The 22699-nt window shown below is 54.6% G+C and overlaps 1 protein-coding gene across 11 annotated transcripts in view; it reads right to left on the bottom strand.

Moving 5' to 3' along the window:
- Positions 1-22699, bottom strand: part of TBCD (tubulin folding cofactor D) — a 202595-nt gene that overhangs the window by 21235 nt on the left and 158661 nt on the right. For all 11 annotated transcript variants that reach the window (XM_054535917.2, XM_054535919.2, XM_054535913.2 and 8 more), the window contains 12 exons: positions 22258-22289; positions 12550-12612; positions 11568-11644; positions 9242-9323; positions 7805-7923; positions 6434-6525; positions 5603-5740; positions 4643-4726; positions 3237-3395; positions 2970-3108; positions 1843-1964; positions 1166-1243 (listed from right to left, as the gene is read on the bottom strand). In XM_054535917.2, the coding sequence (XP_054391892.1) occupies positions 1166-1243; positions 1843-1964; positions 2970-3108; positions 3237-3395; positions 4643-4726; positions 5603-5740; positions 6434-6525; positions 7805-7923; positions 9242-9323; positions 11568-11644; positions 12550-12612; positions 22258-22289 (1185 nt within the window). The remainder of the gene's footprint in view (positions 1-1165; positions 1244-1842; positions 1965-2969; positions 3109-3236; positions 3396-4642; positions 4727-5602; positions 5741-6433; positions 6526-7804; positions 7924-9241; positions 9324-11567; positions 11645-12549; positions 12613-22257; positions 22290-22699) is intronic.

Raw genomic sequence — 22699 nt, 5'->3', positions numbered from 1 at the left:
GCTCAGTGGCTCACGCCTGTAATCCCAGCACTTTGGGAGGCCGAGGTGGGCAGGTCACTTGAGGTCAGGAGTTTGAGACCAGCCTGACCAATGTAGTGAAACCCTATCTCTACTAAAAATACAAAAAATTAGCCGGGTGTGATGGTGCAAACCTGTAATCCCAGCTACTCAGAAGGCTGTGACAGAACTGCTTGAACCCGGGAGGAGGTTGCGGTGAGCTGAAATCGAGCCACTGCACTCCAGCCTGAGCAACAGAGCAAGACTCCATTTCAAAACAAACAAAAAAAAAGCAGGGCCCCCAAAAAAAGACCACGCTGTCTCCAGATGACCCAACGTGCCCCAGATACAAATATATCCAGGCCAGGCGCAGTGGCTCACACCTGTCATCCCAGCCCTTTAGGAGGCCAAGGCAGGCACCTGAGGCCAGGAGTTCAAGACCAGCCTGGGAAATATAGGGAAACCCCGTCTCTACTAAAAATACAAACATTAGCCGTACATTAGACTACAGCGCATGCCTGTAGTCCCAGATACTTGGGAGGCTGAGGTAGAGGCTGCAGGGAGCTGTGACTGTGCCACTGCACTCTAGCCTGGGCAACAGAGCTAGACCCTGTCTCAAAAAAAAAAAAGACTGGCCCAACACGGTAAAATTCAATGAAGCAAGAAAATATGGCAACAATGAGATGACCACTCAGAGCCAACAACCCAGCTGAGACCGGCCAGGGACATCTGCATGGCGCAGAAGCAAGGAGCTCCCATCTCCTGGGCAAGTCCTCACCAGGTCACTGGCCTCTGCCCTCTCCCCTGCGAGTCTCATCCCCGTACAGCCGAGGCCCCTTCAGGTTCCCGCAGCTCCCAGCACAACCCTGAGGCCCACCCCTGGCCCAGTGGGATATCTGGGGGGAGAGTGCACAGCAGGGCCCCCACCTCAGCCCCAGATGGGGCTGACTGCACTTACAGTCATAATATGTCATTATGTAAATATGTTATCATTCCGTTATTCTGAGGGCCAGTTGTGATGACAGTATTTACAGTCATCATAACTGACCCGGAATGCACTGGAAGATCATTTCCTGGAATTCTGATCTCTGTGCCTGATGACTTTTTCTTTAATACGTGAGCTACTTAGGCTTAATCGGAAAGGAAGTCATGAAAAGCAGAGCCTCACTCCTCCTCCGTGGTGAAGATGTCGAAGCAGCCGTGGGTGAGCACGTGGTCCAGCGTCTTCAGCAGCGGCACAGACACCCTGAGGGGAGAAGGAGCTGTGAGACCCTGGACACCAGCAACGAGGACGCCCATCTCCCTGAACAGCTGAGAGTCAGCACGATCCCAGTGGAAACCCTGGCACCACTGTGGAAACGCAAAGCTTCAGGAAAAGACAAAACAACTGTGGCAGGAAGAAACAAGGCTGGAAGCTGACGCTGAACTTCGAAGATGATGGTAAAGCAGGAAGGCAGAGCTCTCACTCGCCCGGGTGGCTGATGAGCGTCCGCAAGCACGTCCCCGGGAGCACCAAGCTGGAGGAGCTCCCCACGACGCCTTCCTACACACAGGGACCACCTTCTACTCATATTACCTTTACGTCCAGTGTACACAAAACGGTCATTTCTTCCCCTGCCTAACGTGGAGGCTGGAAGAGGTGGTGCAGGGGCTGAGGCTTGGCCGCCCAGAGAACCATGTGCTGCAGGCACATTCTCCTCGCTGAGCCACCAACTGGTAAAGCATGTGTCTCGCTTCTCCCTTCAGACCCCAGACAGACCCTGCAAGACCCCGGGGATCTGTGGGAACGTGGTGAGAGGCACCAGCACCACTCACACCTCTGAGGCCCCAAGAGACACCACTCACCTCTCATTCAGAAGGTTGTCCTCAAAGATCTGCAGAAGGGTCCCGCTGAAGCTGCCCAGGGCCTGCGGGTCACTCTGAATGCCCTTCATGTACTCAAAGAGGCTCTGGGTGGAGTGCCGGATCTGCAACACGGAGACACCTCAGAAGGCAGTGGGACCCCCGAGCCTGCCACCCCCCAGGCTTGACTACAGCCGGTCAAGCATCTGCTGAAGAGCAGAACTGCTCCAAGCTGCAGAGACGCGAAGGTCTGGCCCCCAGTGGCTGGTGCGGAAGCCAGCACAGAGCCACCCACGGTGCAGACACCCGAAGCAGACACACGGCTCTCGGCAGCGGCCAGCTCAGCCTGAGCTCTCACTTAGGATGTGGGGGAGCGCACAGGACGAAAGGCTGTGGCCACTCCCATTGGGTTTCGCTCACATTTCCCACTCAAGCGGGATTTGACAATCCCCACAACTCCCCTGTGTGCACAATGTCTCGGGGCCATGCTCGCATGTGGCCCGGGTCTCCCCACACGCCCGCACGGCACAGAGGGCACCTCACGTCCTGTTACGTGTTTTCTAGGACGCAGCAGCCGTCACAGCGTTGCCACACAAAGCAGGTCAAGACCCAAGGCGCAGGGGCCACGAGTGACAAGGCAGAGACGCCTTCAAGTTCCACAGCTCAGCCACAGACTGACGCTCTGGAGACCCTCCCCACAGACATGGAAAGCTGGGCCTGGAGCCCTGGAAGTGGAGGGCGGAGGCAGACCCAGAACCCGATGGAGCCCAGGTACCCACATGCAGGCGTCAAGACACAGGTCCTGGAGGGTTGAACCCCGAGGGGATGCTGGGAGCTCCAGGGCTGCGGCCACAGGAAGAGAGTGGCGCCGGCCCACTTCAAAGTCTGCTGCTGGCCTCCACTCAACATGCTGTTCCACCTTCATCAGACTCAACCATCCCACAGGCCCTAAGCCTCCTGGGTCATGAGGAAGACACTGGGCCCCTGACCCCCTAACCAAATATGCCCGAGAGAGATAGAAAGCAATGGAAAAAAAGGCCCAGCTCCATACACGCTCCCAAGAGACGGGGAAGCACCAGGCACCCCTAGAGCCACCACCTCCTGCCCCAGCCAGCCCGATGCCTCCTCACCGTCGACTCCGTCAAGCCACCCAGGGACACGACCAGCCCCAGCAGGACGTGGTAGCGGTAGGTGGGCAGCCCAAGGAGCTGGGTGATGCGTGGGAAGGCCTGGGAAGGTGCATTCCAGTTCACGGAGGCCACGTCGGACCTGCAAGAGAGTGAGTGGGACAAGGCCGGGCTGCCGATGATCTTGCCATGGCTGCGGGGCCAGTGCAGGGGGCCTACACCCCAACAGTACCTGGAAGCCAGCCCGGGGGGCCTACACCCCGACAGTACCTGGGAAACAGCTTTTCCAGTTCTCCTCGGTGGGGCACGTGGGGGATGGGAGGGCTGTCAAAGTGCAGGAGTGTCAGGAACACGCTGGCGGCGTGAGCACGGAAACGGTCAATCTTCTCACTGGCCTGCTGGGCCACACAGCACATGATGCGCTCACAGCTGCAAACCGAGAGCAGGAGGTAAACCAAGGGTGGGCAGTAAAGGCGGGTGGTAAAGGCGGGCAGTAAACCAAGGGCGGGCAGTAAACCAAGGGTGGGCGGTAAACCAAGAACGGGCAGTAAACCGAGCGCAGGAGGTCCGAGCTGTAACTCCAGCCCAAGCACCATGAGGACATGCGGGCTCCTTGGGACATGGCGGCTGAGTTGGCAGCTGACACTAGGACACTGGCTTGGGAGGACCACACTCCGTTACCTTCACATCCCAGGAGCCCAACCCTACAGGTGTGCAGCAAATACATGCTATGTACATGTTACACATGTGCTACATGTTATACGCGTGCTGATGAGGTCTTAGGGTTGAAGCAGGGACAACAAATAGGATTACAGGAGTGAGTGGAGAAGAGTGATGGGGACAGAGAGGCCGGGGATGGGGACAGAGAAGCTGGGGCTGGGGAAGAGATGGGGAGGGGGAAGGAGAAAGAGGTGAGAACTAAGGAAATCAGGCCCCAGGATCCCCACGACCGAGTGCCCCCAACAGAGAGACCAACAGCAAGGGCAGGGCCTGTACCCCCATGACTGAGTGCCCCTAACAGAGACCTGCAAGGGCAGGGCCTGGACCCCCATGACTGAGTGCCCCCAACAGAGAGACTGACAGCAAGGGCAGGGCCTGGACCCCCATGACTCAGTGCCCCCAACAGAGAGACCGACAGCAAGGGCAGGGCCTGGACCCCCATGACTGAGTGCCCCCGACAGAGAGACCGACAGAAAGGGCAGGGCCTGGGGGTACCTACAACCCAGTGCCCCCGACAGAGACGCACAACAAGGGCAGGCCCCAATGGCAGCCTCAAGTGCAGGGAACTGAGTGATGGCTCAGCTGGTCCTGGCAGGAGCAGACCCCCAGGTTCAGGGCCCTAAGCTGAGAAGTCCCCACCTCCTGCCCGGCCCTACCCCAGGAAGCTGGTTGTCATCAAACTGGCCAGAGCACTGTTGGAGGCCCAGGCTGGGGAGCAGAGCCTTGTCCTGGGGGCACTGGGCAGAGGAGGAGGGGCCCCAGCTCAAGCCACGGCTACGGGGACAGGAGGAGGGGCCTGCACAAACCTAGGGTCAGGGACCAGAGAGGCTCTCTGGGAGGAGGATGTGTGCCCAGCAGTGCAAATGCCACTGAGCACCAGGACCGCCCGCCCCGCCAGCCTCCCCAAGCTCGGGACTGCCCTCTAGGATGCAGAAGAGCTGCGATGCGACACTCACATATGGGCCTCGATCAGCTCAGGCTGGCTCCGAGCCAGCAGAAGTGTCAGATCCATCAGACTGGTCATGGCAGCCTTGCGGACCCTGATGGGACAAGGAGAGGCAGAGACACCCAGCTTGAGAGGGGGCTTCCAACCCTGGTTCTGCCAACCACGCCGGCAGCCTGTGTGAATTCGACACCCGTGACTAACCCCACACAGAGCCCAGGCACGCTGCCATGGAGAAAAGTCACGGGGCCTGCAGAGGTTCCCTGTGCGCTACAGGAACGCGTGCAGGGAGTGACCCACAGCCACACACACCGGGGCCCTGAGGCATCCTACACACACAGGAGTTTTGGAGGTTCCTGTGCCCTACAGCAACGTGTGCAGAGAAGGGAAACCCACAGCCACACAAACCGGGGCCCCGAGGCATCCTACACACACAGGCGTTTTGGAGGTTCCCTGTGCACTACAGGAACGTGTGCAGGGAAGGGAGACCCACAGCCACACACACCAGGGCCCCGAGGCATCCTACACACACAGGCGTTTCGGAGGTTCCCTGTGCACTACAGGAACGTGTGCAGAGAAGGGAGACCTACAGCCACACACACCAGGGCCCCAACACATCCTACACACACAGGAGTTTCAGGGATTATCAATCCCACTTCAGCAAGAAATGTTGGCAAAACCCAATGTAAGCAGCGGGCAGCATTTCATTGAAGACACGTCCTCCCTCACACCCTGTCAACAAGGACGACACAGGCCCAACACCTGAGGACGGGCTGGACAAGCACCTGCAAAGCCCTGCCACGCAGGCTCACCCGGGAGCACAGAACAGTTCATCTTCCCCAGAGCCTTTAAAACGCAAAACATGGCACAAATCTACAAAGATTTCTCCCTGTAGAAAAGCCCGGGGCCTCCGAGCTTCCATGGAATAGACGGGCTTCTCAGAAGAAGAGCTCACCCACTGCTACGTACGTACCAGGCACCCACATCCCCTCTGCTGTCCGTGGTGTAGTCGTCCATGCAGCTCAGCAGCGCACAGTAAATCTGGGAAACGTTCTCTCTGCACACAGCTTCGTCCGGGGCTCCTGCTTTCACACCGACAGTCTGGCAAATCCTGAAATTTAAAATGTGTGAGCTAATGAACAAACATCTGTGAGCCTCGTCTTCCACATCACAGAGGTCTGATATGTGTTCCTGATCCTGAGACACGCTCAGAACAGTCCAGGACCCTCTGGTAGATCAGAAATCCAGAGCTCCTTCCACACGTACGGAACGTGGGACGTGCTTCCCCGAGGTCACGCTCTGCCGTCTCTCCGGTTGAAAGGTGGATGGGGACGCCCCCTGCGGCTGATCCCTCCCACTTCCCACCCTGACTAGCGGGGACGGATGCTGGCATAGGAGGAGAGAAGGGGGCGTGTGTGGCCCCGCGGGGCGGCTCCTCTTGTGTGCCTGCAGGGAGGAGAGGGCACATGGCGTGGCCCCGGGTGCGTGTCTGTCAACGAGTGCAGAGATAATTCCAAACACTGGCTGGCAGGGTCACCTCCTCTTTGCCAACCTTGGGCCAGGACACATTCCTCAATTCTCGAAGGGGCCCAGTGTTCCTAAAGAAGTTTAACATTCACTATGACTATGACAGCAGAAGAATGAAAGAGCCTCCAGCAGCTGGGACTGACAATCCTCTGGAAAAGAGGAAACCTAGGAAGTGAAGAATCATAAATCCTGCCTCTGAGCAAAAACATCCCCCTTAGCGTTCATCTGCTGGCCTTTCAGAGACTTACGACTTTAGGGAGGAACTGTTGGGACTCACCTAGCAATGGCCTTCAAGCCATCTCTCCTGGACTCAGCAAAGCTTACGTCCTTGGGGGAAGTGTGGGTAACTGCTCTTAAACCTGTGAGAACCTGGAAAGCAATAAAGAATCACAGAAGAACCATAAGCTATAACGAAGTGCACTCTTTAGGGAGGTGGCAATGTCGGCCCGGAGCCACAGACCACGCACCATGAGACAGGCAGCTCCTGGCACCACCTTCCTCACGGCCATCCACGGCCCCCAGTACAACCCAGGAAGGACACCCGGGGAGAGGTCACCTCCAGCCTCTCCACAGCCCCCGGTACAACCCAGGAGGGACACCCGGGGAGAGGTCACCTCCAGCCTCTCCACAGCCCCCGGTACAACCCAGGAGGGACACCCGGGGAGAGGTCACCTCCAGCCTCTCCACAGCCCCCGGTACAACCCAGGAGGGACACCTGGGGAGAGGTCACCTCCAGCTTCTTCACAGCCCCTGGTACAACCCAGGAGGGACACCCGGGGAGAGGTCACCTCCAGCCTCTTCACAGCCAGCCCCCACCCCAGGGCATCACTGGGGGTCTGGCCACACCCTACCTGAGGTCCCCCCCTTTTGTCCTATGCTGAGACCTGGGGTATGGGACAAAGGAAGCTGCTGGGTCCCAACAACCTCATCTGTCACGTCTCCAAGTGATCCTGTTTCACATTTATCTGTGTTTCAACTGGATAAATCCCCACACGCGAGTTTTAGATGGCATAGAGGCTGCAAGGCCCACCTGCCACACAGGCAGGAGTCCGTCTGGAGCTGCAGATCCTGAAGTGCCAAGGCTGGATCCCATGGGGAGGGAAGGGCATGGGGAACACAGTGGCCAGGGCCTATTCCAGCTTCAGACGCCAGGTGGCCGGAGGGGAGACAAGCAGGAGTTCCCGGCAAGTTGGTCAGTGGGACCAGCACCACGGGAAAGCGTGAGAGAGCAGGTCACCGAGGCCAGCGTGGGGCTGACCTGTGGGAGGATGTGGAGCCACCTCTGCCCCCACCTGGATGCGCGGCCGCAGCCAAAATAGGACCCGGCTCCACAACGCGCAAAGGCAACTGTGTTCTCCTCACTCTCGGCAGCTGCTTCTACAAACAACAGCGTCTCCTCCCTCCCAGAATTCAGCTTTTCGAAGTCTGTCCTCTGACAGCAAAGGGTTCGCCAGGGCCCTAAGGGGCCACAGACCTTGGGTGCCCTCTGCCCCCCTTCCTCCTGGCCACAGGTGCCGGTTTCCAGGAACCCCCTCCCAGCTACAAGCACTGATGGGTTTATTAACGGCTGGGCCTACCTCATGCCCCAACACACGAGGCTCCCACACCCTCGCCCTAGGCCCCGTCCACTGCGTGTGGCCAGCCTCACCTGCTGGAGCCGGCCTTTCAGAAGGAAGCCTGGAAGGGCGCCCAAGGCCAACGAGAAGCCACAGCGAGTCATCTCCTCGGGGTTCCAAAGCTCAGCCAGGTACTGCGTGATCAGCTCCTCTGAAAGGAAGCAACAAGTGTGAAGAGAGGCCCTCTGCTGCCCATCGTGTACAGCCACACCCGACGTGTGCCCCAAACAGGAGCAAAGCCACAGTAAACAAAGGAGGAGCCGCCTGAGGTTCCCAAAGCAGACACGTTTCCAAAGTGGCCTACCTCAAATAGGAATCAAAAAGAGAGAGTCTCATACTGTCACCCAGGCTGGAGTGCAGTAGTGCAAGCTTAGCTCGCTGCAGCCTCAAACTCATACTCAGCCTCCCAAGTAGCTGGGATTACAGGCGTGTGCCACCATGCCAAGCTAATGCATGATTTTTATATACTTATAATAATTTTAAGTGGTGATTCGCACACTTTTGATGTGATTAATAATGCATGTTCTATCACATGACATGAAGGAACACTGTGGGCCAACATATGTGCATGTGACACTTTAAAAATAAAAAGTACGATTCATGAAGCAGATCCCTCCAACAGTTACATGATGTGCGAGAAGCAAGCCCGAACTTCAGCACAGGGGTGCAGGATGTACAGTGAGGCGGCACAGCAGCTACGCATGGGACACGGCATAAAGCCAGCCTTATGCTACTTTCATAAAGAAGGAAAAAACAGCAAAATATATTAACGAGTGAAACACACACCAGAAAAATGTCACGGTGCGTACAAAAATTCTAAAAACACTGACCGAGTGCAGTGGCTCACACCTGTAATCCCAGAACTTTGGGAGGCTGAGGCAGGTGGATCACCTGAGGTCAGGAGTTCAATTCCAGCCTGGCCAATGTAGTGAAACCCCGTCTCTACTAAAATTACAAAAATTAGCCGGGTATGGTGGCAGGCACCTGTAGTCCCAGCTACTCAGGAGGCTGAGGCACAAGAATTGCTTGAACTCGGGAGGCAGAGGTTGCAGTGAGCCAAATCACGCCACACCACTCCAGCCTGGGCGATGGAGCAAGACTCTGTCTCAAAAAAATAAAATAAAAAATAAAAAATATATATATATGTAATGTAAGAAAACACAACTGAAAGCGTGATTCTGCGCTTCAAAGAGTAACGCTGTGCTCCAGGACCAGCTGCCAGGGTGCCATCAACAGAGACGCGTCCCTGCAGAGCCACCTGTTCAGAGGTGATGCAACATCCTGGGCAGCGGCAGGACCTGCCCACAGGTCCTCGGCTGGGAACCTGAGACCCCAACAGTCCCACTCCAGCCATGATCGTGGTGGCTCTGCTCCACTGCACAACTGAGGCCTCCTCCGTGCCCAGACACTCCCCAGCAGCTTCCTCCTGGAAGCCCCTGGAGTCTTCAAGGAAAGGGCCCCCCACTCACCCTGAATTGCGGGATCTGCCTCCCCCGGCTCCTTCACGTAATATTCACTGCATAGAGCAGCCAGGGCCGAGACTGCTGCATCCTAAAACAAAGGCAGCATGGTGAGCACACAGCAGCTCTGCTCGGAGAAGCCCCCGGCCAGGGACAGAGCAGGTCACTCTGAAGTCGGAGAAGCACCTGACTAGGGACACCGTGGTCACCCTGAGGTCAGAGCAGCCCCTGACCAGGGACAAAGCAGGTCGCCCTGAGGTCAGAGAAGCACCCGGTCAGGGACACAGCAGCTCACCCTGAGGTCAGAGAAGGACCTGACCAGGGACACGGTGGGTCGCCCTGAGGTCAGAGCAGCCCCTGCCTGACCAGAGACCCAGCGGGTCGCCCTGAGGTTGGAGAAGCACCCGGCCAAAGACACAGAAGGTCACCTTGAGGTCCGAGAAGGACCTGACCAGGGACACAGTGGGTCGCCCTGAGGTCAGAGCAGCCCCTGACCAGGGACACAGTGGGTCACCCTGAGGTCTGGGCACAGCGATGACTTTCGATCCAAACCAAAAGAACCCCTAAGTCATGCTACTCCTTTCCAGCATGCCTGCTCACCATCATCTGTCAGATACACACATCACTTTACTACCGCTACAACTAAGAAACTGAATGGATAACCTGATTATTCCTTCCACACTTCCTGTCTTCTAATGTGGAACAATAATAAAATGGAGCATATTTTTCTTTCCCAGAAATAGTTATGAAGGAAAAGGCACACACTGTGCACCCAGAGTAATGGGGCAGGGCCTCCAGGCCAAGCCACGTCAGCCTCATTCAGAGAGACAGGGCTCCGGGGGCGCACTGGGAACAGGAGTTGGGGCCGGACAGCAGGAGACCCTCGGGAACCCATCCCAAGGCCACCAGGAGCTGTGGTGGGAGGGACGGCAATTGCTGCACAGAGCAGGAGCGTGCAGAGAGTCACCAGTCCCGCCGCGTGCGGGGCTCAGTGCCACTGTCTCCTCGAACCCCCACTTCTGCCACCTACGGAGGAGCCTTTCGTGACCACACAGCCAGCAAGTGGCAAACACCGAACCCACGTGTTCTTTCCACTGCTCCCCCAAAGCCCAGGAGCCAAGGCCAACAGAGCAGCCTTGGAGAGGCACTGGGGGCGGGGCGGGCGGGGGCCATGAGCAGAGGAGGTGTGTCGTCCACAGGGTGCTGCATTCCACGAGTCACCATCTGTGCCAATCCCAGGGGCAAAGTGTACCAGCATCATGGCCGGCGTGAATTAGTCAGGGACTTTTGAAAGAAAATTTTGAGGCACTGATCACGATGCATTCAAATTCAATTAGTAGAACCGTACTTGGATCCTACAGAATGTTCAAGTTCCTTAAGGAAAAAAAAATAAGGAAATTGAAGATGCTAAGGAAAAAGAAATGCTAAGCATGGAGGAAGTCAGAGAATTACAAGACACCTAAATGTACTTCCGTTCTTCATCCTTAATATCAAAACCTAGTCAACGTTGGTAACCATGGTTTCTTTTTTTTTTTTTTTTTTTGAGACAGGGTCTTGCTGTTGTCACCCAGGCTGGAGTGCAATGGCGTGATCTTGGCTCACTGCAACCTTCGCCTCCCAAGTTCAAGCAATTCTCCTGCCTCAGCCTCTTGAATAGCTGGGATTACAGGCGCGTGCTACCTCACCCCGCTAATTTTTGTATTTTTAGTAGAGATGGGGTTTCCCCATGTTGGCCAGGCTGGCCTCGAACTCCTGACCTCGAGTGATCCACCCGCCACTGCGCCGGGCCCATGGTTTCTTATCTATGCAATGAGATCAGCGTTACAGCTCTGTGAGTCCAAAGTCCACCTGTATCCCCCAGGACGGAAGGGGAGGGCAGGTGGCTGGGGACACACGCACACACACACACACACTGGCACCCACACAACATGACCAGGTCAATGTGTGCGAGCAGAGGTCCTGGGGTGCTGTTTTCTCATCTGCATAAGAGCATCATAAAGGGAGTTTCCAAACCTCGGATCCTACAGGACACGGAACTCAACAGAGCACAGTTACTATCGATGCAGAAAAAGTGTTTCAAAGGTGACTATAATTAAAACAGCCAGAAACAATAAAAAATTAAACATTCTGATTCCAATGGCTGTATCGGACTTTCTGGTTATAAACCATGTAGACACTACCATCTGGGATTCCAAATAGAATGCCCCCATTTGTCAGTTATCAGGCTAGCGCAGGAACAGCCTCATGATGCACAGTCGCCAACACAAACACCATCCGTAACTAACACACTAATACCGCCACAGCGCCGCGCCAGGAACGCCCGTGCTCACCGTACCTTGATCTGCTGTCGGGAGTGACTTGAGATGAGATGGAGATGTCTCAAAGTGTCATTTATCAGCCACTGCCAACCATCTGTCAAAGAAACAAGTTAGCGTACCCCGGCAATTAAAAACACCATGAAATCAAAAACAACAGCAAAAACGGCTTCTATTAATACTAATCTTAAAGTCAATGGTAACCTTTGAGAGGAACCTGTGGAAAAGCAAAAGTGAACATTCTCCACGTTGTGGTAAGTCTAAGGCCCCTTCCATTTGAAGGGAAAAGGCCCTCTCATGGCTGTTAAATTGTTAAGCTCTTATTGAGGGAAATATCAGCATTCTGTCAACTTTTATACATCACATTTTGGGAAACTTTTATTCTTTTGTTACCCCTAAATCTTTTCCTTCAAACGGTCTCCCCCGGCTCCCACCAATATAAACCCAAATCTTTAACTCAATTAGATCCTGCACAAGCAACAAATGTGAAGGCTATTCAATTAACAAAAAACAAAAGTCCTAACTTCTGAGGCTGCTGAGACAGCCCCGGGACATCACAGCCCTGGGGGCTCCCTTCACTGTGCTCTGGCAGCCCAGTGCTGAGGGCTGCTGAGGGACTGGAGCCGCCTCTGCCCACAGGGTCCGTGGTGTCGGCGGCCAGCACGCTCCTGGTCCATGAGGGCCTGGGTGGCTGCAGCTCCCAACTGTCTGCCTGGGAGAAGAACTGACCCAGAGTGCCGGGCCCCGGGCATGGCAGCGAGGAGACGGGGGGTACTGAGATGATGGCGGGGAAGGGCCCTCCTGTGTGGGGGGAGAGAGGGTGGTAGGTACCCATTATTTAAGCAGGTTCTTGTAGCAACTTCAAGGCAATGTATCCGATTAATATCGTGAACCTTTAAGCTATAATCCTTTATTGCCCCCATCCTAACAGGTTCATTTTTACCTTTATAATCTGAAGTCATTCTGGAAGAAAATGCTATTATTAAAAACAAAAGCACTTACCAATTACGATGTCACCTCTAAAGGGCATTTTGGAAAGTGACAACTTTTCTATTAAAACGCACACTGGAAAAAATAAAAGGATAGACGCAATGTTACTTTTCCAAAAGCGCCTGCCACAGCGCCTTGCCCCTGCCGCGTTCTGAGTTGTGTGCGGCCAGCTCCTGCCCCCGCCCGCCCAATCTACCCTGCTGCCAGGGCCGGAAACATCCCAGAACCATTTCAGAACCACCACGAGAAGCCCGAGACGCCTCCTCCGCTGAGCAGCTGGAAGAAAGTGCTGCAGACCCAGCCACATGGCAAAAGGCCCACGTGTGAGCCCACGTGCACTTCGGAGAAGCCGGGCCGGCCTGTCAGGGAGCTGCAGACGTCCCTGTGACAGGCTGTACGGGAAGCGTAGCGGCTTTTGCTCCTGGACCTGTCACTCAGGACCCAAGCGACAGCCAGCCATCACCTGCACTGCTCCAGACCGCAGGCCATGCCTGTCACTTCCCCACATAGCTCGTCACTCATGCTCTCCATGACCAGAAACGCGACCCCGACCAGCCACGAGGGGCCGGGACGCACGAGACACAGACGACTGAACAGAACCAGCAGCTCCCACGGCCACACACTGCTCTGGCTCCCACCGTTTCTACCTAACAACGGAACCCACTCGCAGACGTCTCCTGCACGCTTTTTTTCATGGTATTTGCTATTTCTCCTGAGGGACTAAACTCTCCTTCCATTTTTTGTCACCGTGAACAAGGAGGCCTGACCGTGCTACAGATGTGGAGGCCGTCGGTCCACCCGGCGTCCCTGCGCACAGGACAGGGACCACACACACTTCCCATCATCACAGGCACTGCCACTCAGCAAACTCAACAGACCGGACAACTCCTGTTCCACGAGAGACCCTGCTCTGTGTCTGTCAGCACCAAGATTCTTCAGTGCCAACCGCAGCCGACTGGAAAGAGGAAAACGGTCCTCTCGACGTGAAGTAACCTGGTACTTCCTTGCCTCCGAGGTGAGGCCGGCACCCTCACCGTCCGCGGCCACGTGAGTCTGCTCCTCTCCTGCACGAAATGCCCACACGTCTGCTCTGCCCCATTTCATACTGGATCCTTTACCTCGTCACAGGCAATTTTACAATTTAGTCCTTGTACACTAATTAACTTTTTACCTTTTCGACTGTAGAACAGACGTTTATTCTCAATCTCTGTTTTCCCTACCAACTTATACATGGTCTATTCTTCAATATAAGGCCCAACATAATTATTTCCTTTTGTTTCTACTTTGTGGAATTATTATTATAAAATCTGTTAGCTGGGGATTACATGCCAAGAGGGGGGAAACAAAAAGAAACAAAAAACCCCAGAAAACCAGTTCTTACCACCAGTTAGAAAAACCTAGCGAGGGGCTGCTGGGACCTGACATTCAGGGTCTGCTTTAAACTCGGGGGAGGGGAGGAGAAAGGAAGCACTGGGAAGACGAAACAAGGGTCTGTGCTCAGGGACGCCAGGCGAGACTCTGGGCCCCGTAAACTACTTCTCTTTACTTCTGTGCAGATTTGAAAATTTCTAAACCAGGAAGTTTTCTTCAGAGACTGACATTGTCCTACAATGTCTCCTAAAATTTCTTCGAGGATTTTTATGATGGTAGTTTTTATGCGTAAGTTTTTAGTTACTCTCACGTTTAGTTTTAGATACGATTTTACCTTCTTCCACGTGGGCACCTGTAACATCATCGCTCACTCAATGCGTTCCCCTTTTCACCAAAACCAGACACGCCTTTGTCACAGTGCGAATCCTTTCAGCTCTGAACAGAGTACTGCTCTCATGTGTTTTAAGGACTGGGAAATGAAAGTCTTAACTAGTTTTTAAAACAATTTTCTTGGAGATGCACCTGCATGTGAACTTTAAATGTATTTTATAATCAAGTTAAAAACGGCACGCGGGGCTCAGCGGGGGAATGAAGCGGTGCCTCAGCCTCTCACAAAACGGCACGCGGGGCTCAGCGGGGGAATGAAGCGGGGCGTCGGCCTCTCACGAAACGGGACTTAGTGGTAGACATGAAAAGGTTTGTACCCACATCTCACACAGGAATATTCCTGGCAACCTTGTTCACAACAGCAACAGTCAGAAATAGCCCCAGTGTACTTTACTGAGTGCTGGTTGAACACACTCTGGTAAAACCCAACCGTGGGCTAGGAAGGCACAAACTGTGAACACATGGACAGCTGGATGGGGTCTCAGGGCGCCACGCTCACAGAAAATGCCCACCTCAAAATGCCACGACTGTACGAGTCGATCATGGCATATTCTAGAAGGGACAGACTGGCGGCAGGGGGGCAGGGTGAGAATGCAAAGGGCAGGGGCTGTCTCTGTGGGAAGGACGCAGGTTTCTGATTGAGTGTGGAGTTAGTTACAGAAATCTACACAGGGCATCAATCTGCACGAAACCAGACACACATGGACACTCCACACACACGTGAAGCCGCGAAACCACACGGGCCTGCAGTCCAGTTAGAGGCAGGGCCTCAACAGCGCAGTCCCGGCTCCAACGCTGCCGCACCCGGAGTCACCGCGGAGGAAGCGTGGGAAGCACAGCCAGGCTCTACGACTCATCTCATAACTTCCTGGAAGTCTATAATTATTTCAAAATGAAGAATATTTTTAAAAAACTAACAGACTAGATAACGCAGACCAACCCTCCACTAAGACATTTTTAAAAGCCAGACAAAATGAAAACACACAGGAAGCGCCTGCAGTCACCAGAGAGCTCACGAAGACCTGAGGGGGACGGAGCAGCGGGGCCAACTCTCCCCGGCTCACGGCTGACTCCAGGGGGCGCCACAAGAACCAGAAACCCCCAACAGTGCATCCAGGAGCATCTCCAGCTAGCGGGAGAACGGGAGTCCAGGACGACCAAGCCCTCACCACAGGTTCTGAACCCAGAGGACCACACCTAGAAATAGGTGTAAAACGTGGGCCAGCCCAGCACTGACCCCTCTCACGTCCCGAAACCCGACGGAGGTGACCCCAGCAGCAAGCACCCGCCTCCCGTCAAGAGCCAATGTCAAGTCTCTCTGGGACAGGAGAACATTCCAGGCCTCAAAGCATTTCTGTAATGTTTTGTTCCTGTAGCTTGGTGGAGATGCTTTTCATGTATGATATGCCGTCCTTCAGAAACAGAGCCACAAAGGCTCCAGATGATGACATTAAACAAAGATTTTAAACCATGCTTAGTATGTTCCAGGATGTGAAAAAAATGAAAACTAAGAAGAATATGAAAACTATAAAAAATAAGTTCTGAAAAATAAAAAAATTCAAGGATGCGTTTAACGGCAGATAAGGCACACCTGAAAGAATTTGTGACAATGAAATTTAAATCAAAGAAAATGTTCCTGTAATCCCAGCACTTTGGGAGGCCGAGGTGAGCAGATCACAAGGTCAAGAGATCGAGACCAGCCTGGCCAACGTGGTGAAACCCCATCTCTACAAAAAATACAAAAATTAGCCAGGTGTGGTGGCGCATATGCCTGTAGTCCCAGCTACCCAGGAGGCCGAGGCAGGAAAATTGCTTAATCCCGGGAGGCGGAGGTTGCAGTGAGCTGAGATTGTGCCACTGCACTCCAGCCTGGCGACAGAGCAAGACTCCAACTCAAAAAAAAAAAAAAAAGAAAAAGAAAAGGAAAAAAAATGTCCAAACTGAATCAGACAAAACCAGAAGAGAGAGTGTAAGAGGCGTAAAGAATTAAGTGCGGTGATCCAGACGAGACGTGGGTAATAAGAGTCCCAAAAGGAGAGGAGAGGCCAGTTAGCAATGTTCAAAGAGATCATGGCTAGGAATTTTTCTAAAGTGAACAAAACATTGACAGAAAATACAGATTATGAAACAAGTATGAACCCTAGAGCCCCAAGTCAGAGAAACACAAAGGGAACTTGTTCTAGGAATATCACAGTAAAAGTACTGAAAACCAAATAAAGATAAAATCTCGAAAGAAGCCAGGGAAACTTAAAAGACTGTTTCCAATAAAGTAATAAGTAGACTGGCAGCTAACCTCTCCAGAAGACAAGAGACTATTATCTTTAAAGTGCCCAAACACAAACGAATGAATAAATGCAAACTGAAGTTTCATTCTTAGCAAAAATAACCTTTAAGAATCAAAGTGGGGAAAAAAAAAAAAAACAGCACCTTTGGGAGGCCGAGGCGGGTTGATCACCTGAGGTCAGGAGTTCAAGACCAGCCTGGCCCACATGGTGAAACCCCGTCTCTACTAAAAATACAAAAATTAGTCTGGCATGGTGGCGCATGCCTGTAATCCCAGCTACTCGGGAGGCTGAGGCAGGAGAAACGCTTGAACCCGGGAGATGGAAGTTGCAGTGAGCTGAGATCGCGCCACTGTGACTCCAGCCTGGGCAACAAGAGTGAATGAAACTCCGTCTCAAAAAAAAAAAAAAAAAAAAAAAAGTGGAAAAAGCCATTTTGGGATAAACAAACAAGAGGGTGCCACCAGCAGACACACACTATGGAAAGCACTAGAGTGTTCTCCAGGCAAAGAGAAAATGGTCCTCTTAGAAGGTGAGAAATGCAGGACAGAACAAGGAGGAGAAGCAGCAGGTGGCTGTGTGGGTAAATCCCAGTGAATTCCCACGGAACAAGAAAGAGAACAGGGTATCTGTACGGGTAAATCCGAATGAACTCTGACTACGTAAAACAACATAACGTCCTGTGTGATTTAAGATACAGGTAAAAGTGAAAGGCACGACAGCACCGGACATGTCTCTGCTGAGGGGACAGGGGAGGTGGCAGGTGTGTTCAGGACATCAGGGATGGAGCACAGAGCCCTCACCCCCACAGCAGGAAGTCCATTAACAGCGTGTCCCCGGCTTGCTAAGTCACGATCCTCCACACACCTGTGGCTGACTCAAGGCTCACCAATGCCTCTGGTTTCCCTCCCGTCTTCGGCATGAGAGGAGAGAACTTTTCCTGATTCTCGTGACGCCTCTGGTGCAAGGCTGTGAGCCAGATGACCCTCCTCCTCCCGGCTCCTGCCCTCGGTGACCCACATGTGAGCAGGATAAAAAAACACCTGTGGTTTTAAGACACTGAAACTTGGGGATTGTTTCAAGAGCAAAACGCAGCCCACCCTGACTGACGAACCCCTCCTTCATCTCTGCTTTACTAAACAGAGCTCCTGTTTCTTTCCTTTGATTCTAAAGCATGAAATGCAAGAGCCACTGAGACTAAGACGGAGACGAGGGGACGCTCGTCTTCCTGGCACCGGGGGAAGCAGCTCAGTTCGGGCCACGCTGAGGACACCCAGGATGTTCATCTCCTCCCGTGAATATTCATGACAAAGGCCAACCTGTACGACATTTCTTTGATATGGGGACTCGGACAACTCCCAAGGGTTGAGCCACTTTTCCCACAAAATGTGCAAAAAACTTCTGAAGAAATCTGCGGTTCAACACCTCTGGGGTACCTGCGGCCGGGGCGCACTTGATGCTCCTACAGGCGCCATGTCACTGACGCACCGGAAGAAATCTGTGGTTCGACACCTCCGGGGTACCTGCGACCGGGGCGCACTTGATGCTCCTGCGGGCGGCACGTCACCAACGTGCCAGAAGAAATCTGTGGTTCGACACCTCCGGGGTACCTGCGACCGGGGCGCACCTGATGCTCCTGCGGGCGGCGCGTCACCAACGTGCCAGAAGAAATCTGTGGTTCGACACCTCCGGGGTACCTGCGACTAGGGCGCACCTGATGCTCCTGCGGGCGGCATGTCACCAACGTGCCGGCGTCCTTGGGGGTAAGGGCGCCATCATCTGGCCTGGGTGAGAAAGTGACCAGCAGCCCCTCCCTGTCTCCCACATGCAGCCCATGAACCCACGGATTTCTCACCCCGACAAGAGCTTGGAGTCTTGTCTCACTTGAAAGAACACATCTAAAACTAAGGATATCAGGAAACAGCTGTGTACATACAGAACTCAGAAATACAGAAGCAAGGAAAACAGATAGCTAAAAAACTGAAAGGGTTGCCTTTGGAAAATAAAAATGTGGGACTGGGAGATGCGGGGCCGAGACCACAGACGCTATGCAGAACCATTTCACCTTCTGCACTATTCCTACTTGAAAGCTGAAAGGGAAAATAATTTCCTACGAAGTGTAAAAATGAACAAGGAGGAGAAAAAACCCTGAGTTGACACCAAGGCTCAGTCAGGGTCACCAGGGACACAGCCGGCTTCAGAGCCTGCAGGCCACAGAGTCTCCTGGGGCCAGCAAAGGCTGTGGAGGGGAAGGAGCCGCACAAGGAGGGCCGGCACCGGGAGCTGTGGTCACGGCTGGGGAGTGCAGGCAGCGAAGGGGCCCCCAGGGAGGGCGTGGGCAGCATGGGCAGCTTTCCACGGGACATGCCCGCCACGGTGCGAGGCCACATGTGCAGGAGTGCCGTGTTTACACTTAGCGGTGTGAGGGAGTACAAACACAGCACTCCAGCAAACACACTCATGGTGCAGACACAGCTGGAGGCCGGCAGGGGGCCCAGAGCAGGGATGCCTCCCATAAAGATGCCCTTCTCCACGATGCCTCCCAGCAATCCACACCCTGCCGTGAACCCTGAGGGATGCACCCCAACAGCACACGTGCCCCAGAGCAGAGGGCGGGGTGGGAAAGCTGGAGTTGCGGGTAGAGAGAGGCAGACAGAAACCACCCTGCACCCAGCACCCCCAACAACAGACCACAGCCCACCGCCATCCTTCAGAGCAGAGCACCGAGAACCCGGATGGCGCGAAGACGCCAAACACTGAAACCGCGGTAAGGGCGCCTTTTTAAAACCCGGACGAAGCACATCCGTGCTTATGTTCCATGGTTACTTGTGCGGCCTGCAGTGCAGCCAGCGGGGAGCAGTGGGTGTGGTGGGCGAGGAACGGACAGGACAGGGTGGCTACTTTGTCTCAAGTCTTCCCAAATATCACCATCAAAAAGCCCAACTAGAACCCACAACACTCCCCCTCTCCCCGCTAAGTGCAAATGCAGCCTCACGCCCAGGGCGGGCACGTCGCGTGGAAAGCTGCCCACGACAACCACACGGAGGCTCCAGGACCTGCGGTTTTTCCATGGTTTCCTCCTGGGCTCGTGACAGTTCTGCCCATCATGGGTAGGTGGCAGCAGTGCACAGGCCAACGGTGCCCTGCGGCCAACAGCGGCCAACGCCCAGCAGGACCCCAAAGGGGCAGTCACTCTGGAGCCTGGGGGACATCAACGCATATGCCCTAACCAGACATTCAAGAAGAAAAGCAGATTACAGAGCAGCACCTCCCCGATGGGCCCCGCTTCACGAAGCAGGAGGGTAAAGGAAATTCAGCAGAGATGGCGTTCTGGGGACTCAGAACGCATTCACCTCCGTCGCCGCCAGCCACAGGGCTTTGGAACATGTTCAACTCCATCGCTGCCAGCCACAGGGACACGGAACGCCTTCAACTCCATCGCCGCCGGCCACAGGGACAAGGAACGCCTTTAACTCCATTGCTGCCAACCACGGGGACTTGGAACGCCTTTAACTCCGTCACCGCTGGCCACGGGGACCGGGAACGCGTTCAACTGCGTCGCCAGCCACGGGGACTCGGAACGCCTTCAACTCTGTCACTGCCGACCACGGGGATTCGTAATGCCTTCAACTCCGTTGCCACCAGCCACGGGGACTCATTACGCCTTCAACTCCATCACCGGCCACAGGGACTCGGAATGCCTTTAACTCTGTCACTGCCGGCCACAGGGACTCGGAACGCCTTTAACTCTGTCACTGCCGGCCACGGGGATTCGGAACGCCTTCAACTCCGTCACCGGCCACGGGAACTCGGAATCCCTTCAACTCCGTCACCGCCAGCCACGGGGACTCAGAACGCCTTCAACTCTGTCACCGGCCACGGGAACTCGGAATCCCTTCAACTCCGTCACCACCGGCCACGGGGACTCAGAACGCCTTCAACTCTGTCACCGGCCACGGGAACTCGGAATCCCTTCAACTCCGTCACCGCCGGCCACGGGGACTCAGAACGCCTTCAACTCTGTCACCGCCAGCCACGGGGACTCGGAACACCTTTAACTCCGTCGTTGGCCAAAGGGATTCGGAACGCCTTGGTGGGCAGTGGCTCCTGTGTAGACTTACTGCACAAACACCAAGAGCAACCCTAAAAGCAGACCCCACAGCACACGGGGAGCACGTGAAGGTCGTGTGAAGGTCGTAGGACTGCCTCCAACTGCCATCTCCAGGGCACGACCCGTGTCGTGGGTGGGAAGTGGGGGACAGTGAACCCCTCTGAGAGCACCCGACACCCCACCCCATCCCAAGCCAAACTCCTAGATGGCTTACAGGTCACCAGCTGTCCATGACATGTGGGGGATGGTCTTGATCCCACTAAGGAGGCAACTCTGGGCACCCATGGGTATGTCGGAAAGGTGACACCCCTGCACCGTGTGCTCTGGAGGCATCTGAGGGACAGTGACCAAGTCTACATCCAAAACATGACACGCCGGTCTTAGCCAACAGGGACCACCTGCAGAACTGGCAGTCCCATGCCTCCGACGTCAGCTGACAGAAACTAGCTCACATTTCTAGGATTGACTTTCCCGTGACGTACATCAGACTCATGAGAATACTGAGCTGACACCAGCAGAAATGCAAGCTGGCTGCTCTCAGTACAGAAGCCCTGCCGGCCCGGCCGGAGGTAGATGGCTGCAGGCCTCGGGCAGGTCCCCATCAGGTCAGGACTGGGAGGTGTGGACAGACAGCACAAGAGGCTGGTACAGCCCTGACATCTGGCCGTGGGTTCCCCGAATCCCAGCCTGCTCTCCTCTGCTCAGACCACGCAGACCTCAGCAAAAGTCTGCACACAACAGCGATTTTTCCAAGCTTCCTCACCAGCTGAGCCTCCACACTCACACTCACAGTCCCACAGCGAGGGGCTGAGGGTGGCGTGGGATGGGCTGTCCTCAACAGCAGGGCCCCGGGAGCTGTCAGAGAATCCAGCTCCCTGGACCTTGGGGTTGGCTGCTGCCATCAGGAATGTCTATGAAATCAGGCTTTTCCTTTAATACTCTGTGGAACTGTCTAAAATGTGTTCTACGCTTCCCTCTTCACATGCTAAAAAAGAATCAGCAAAGAAAAAATGAGGCATTGCCCGACTGTGCTAACCCCCGGGGGGTATCAGAGGCTTGGGAATCAGGCGCAGAGGTTCGCCTGGACTTGGGTGTGTAAGGAGCTTCGCCTCTGCTCAGCTTTCCTCTTGCCCCCGCCTGAGCTTCCCATGCTCGCCCAAAACGGCTCTTGGTGCCTGCGCTGCTCAGCCCACCAGGGCAGGACCGGGGCTGCTCTGTCCATGCTGGGGCCATGCTCGGAGGGATCTGCAATGTCCACTGGGTCCACAGGCGAGCACTGGCCCCACTGCCCCAGCTGCCTCTGCTTCCTGAGAAATTTCCAGAACCAGTGGCTCCTGGGTACAACCCCTCCCAGCTCACAACTTCCTCTCTTTCTCAATCTCCATCTCTCAATCTCTCCCTCGTAGGCACCACTGGGCAAACCAAGCACATCACAGATGCTGCCTCCACAGAAGAAACATACCCAGCCCTGCACCCTGGCGGGCTAATGGGCCGCCCTGCACGCCACGAGCACACCTCCCTCATCAATGGCTGCGGTAAAGGGCTGCAGCCTTCAGCCTTCAGACCTACCTGCTTGTCTCATGAGCTGTCCTCCCAGACCCCTGAAAAGGAATGAAAACATCAGAATTAGAAGAACCTCTTGACATATAAAACACCATGAAATATGCTTGCCAATGTAACCTCAGGCTCCAAAAAGCATTAAAATGAGAACTAGTTGAATGTGTTACTGAGCATGAGCTACCTTTTATGAAAAGAAAGGAAAAAACGTGGTACAGCCATCTTCCAGAGGTCTCCCACCCTAGCGGGGGGTGATGCTGATTTTTAAATTTTCCTGGACATTCTAGTCCTGACTGGTATCCCATCACAGAACTAATTCCAAGCAGCGCTCATCTCTTACTTTACAAAAACTAACCTCAGATGCCAGAAAGAGCCCCCTATCCAGCCTAGAGAAGCAGCGCACTGCGGTTCTACCATGAGCAAAGCCAGGCGGGGCTCCGGGCTGTTCTGCCCA

The sequence above is a fragment of the Pongo abelii genome, chromosome 19 (assembly GCF_028885655.2).
Source record: "Pongo abelii isolate AG06213 chromosome 19, NHGRI_mPonAbe1-v2.0_pri, whole genome shotgun sequence".
Classification (NCBI taxonomy): domain Eukaryota; kingdom Metazoa; phylum Chordata; class Mammalia; order Primates; family Hominidae; genus Pongo; species Pongo abelii.
The sequence above is the reverse complement of the archived record's forward strand: the minus strand, read 5'-3'. Positions and strand labels throughout refer to the sequence as shown.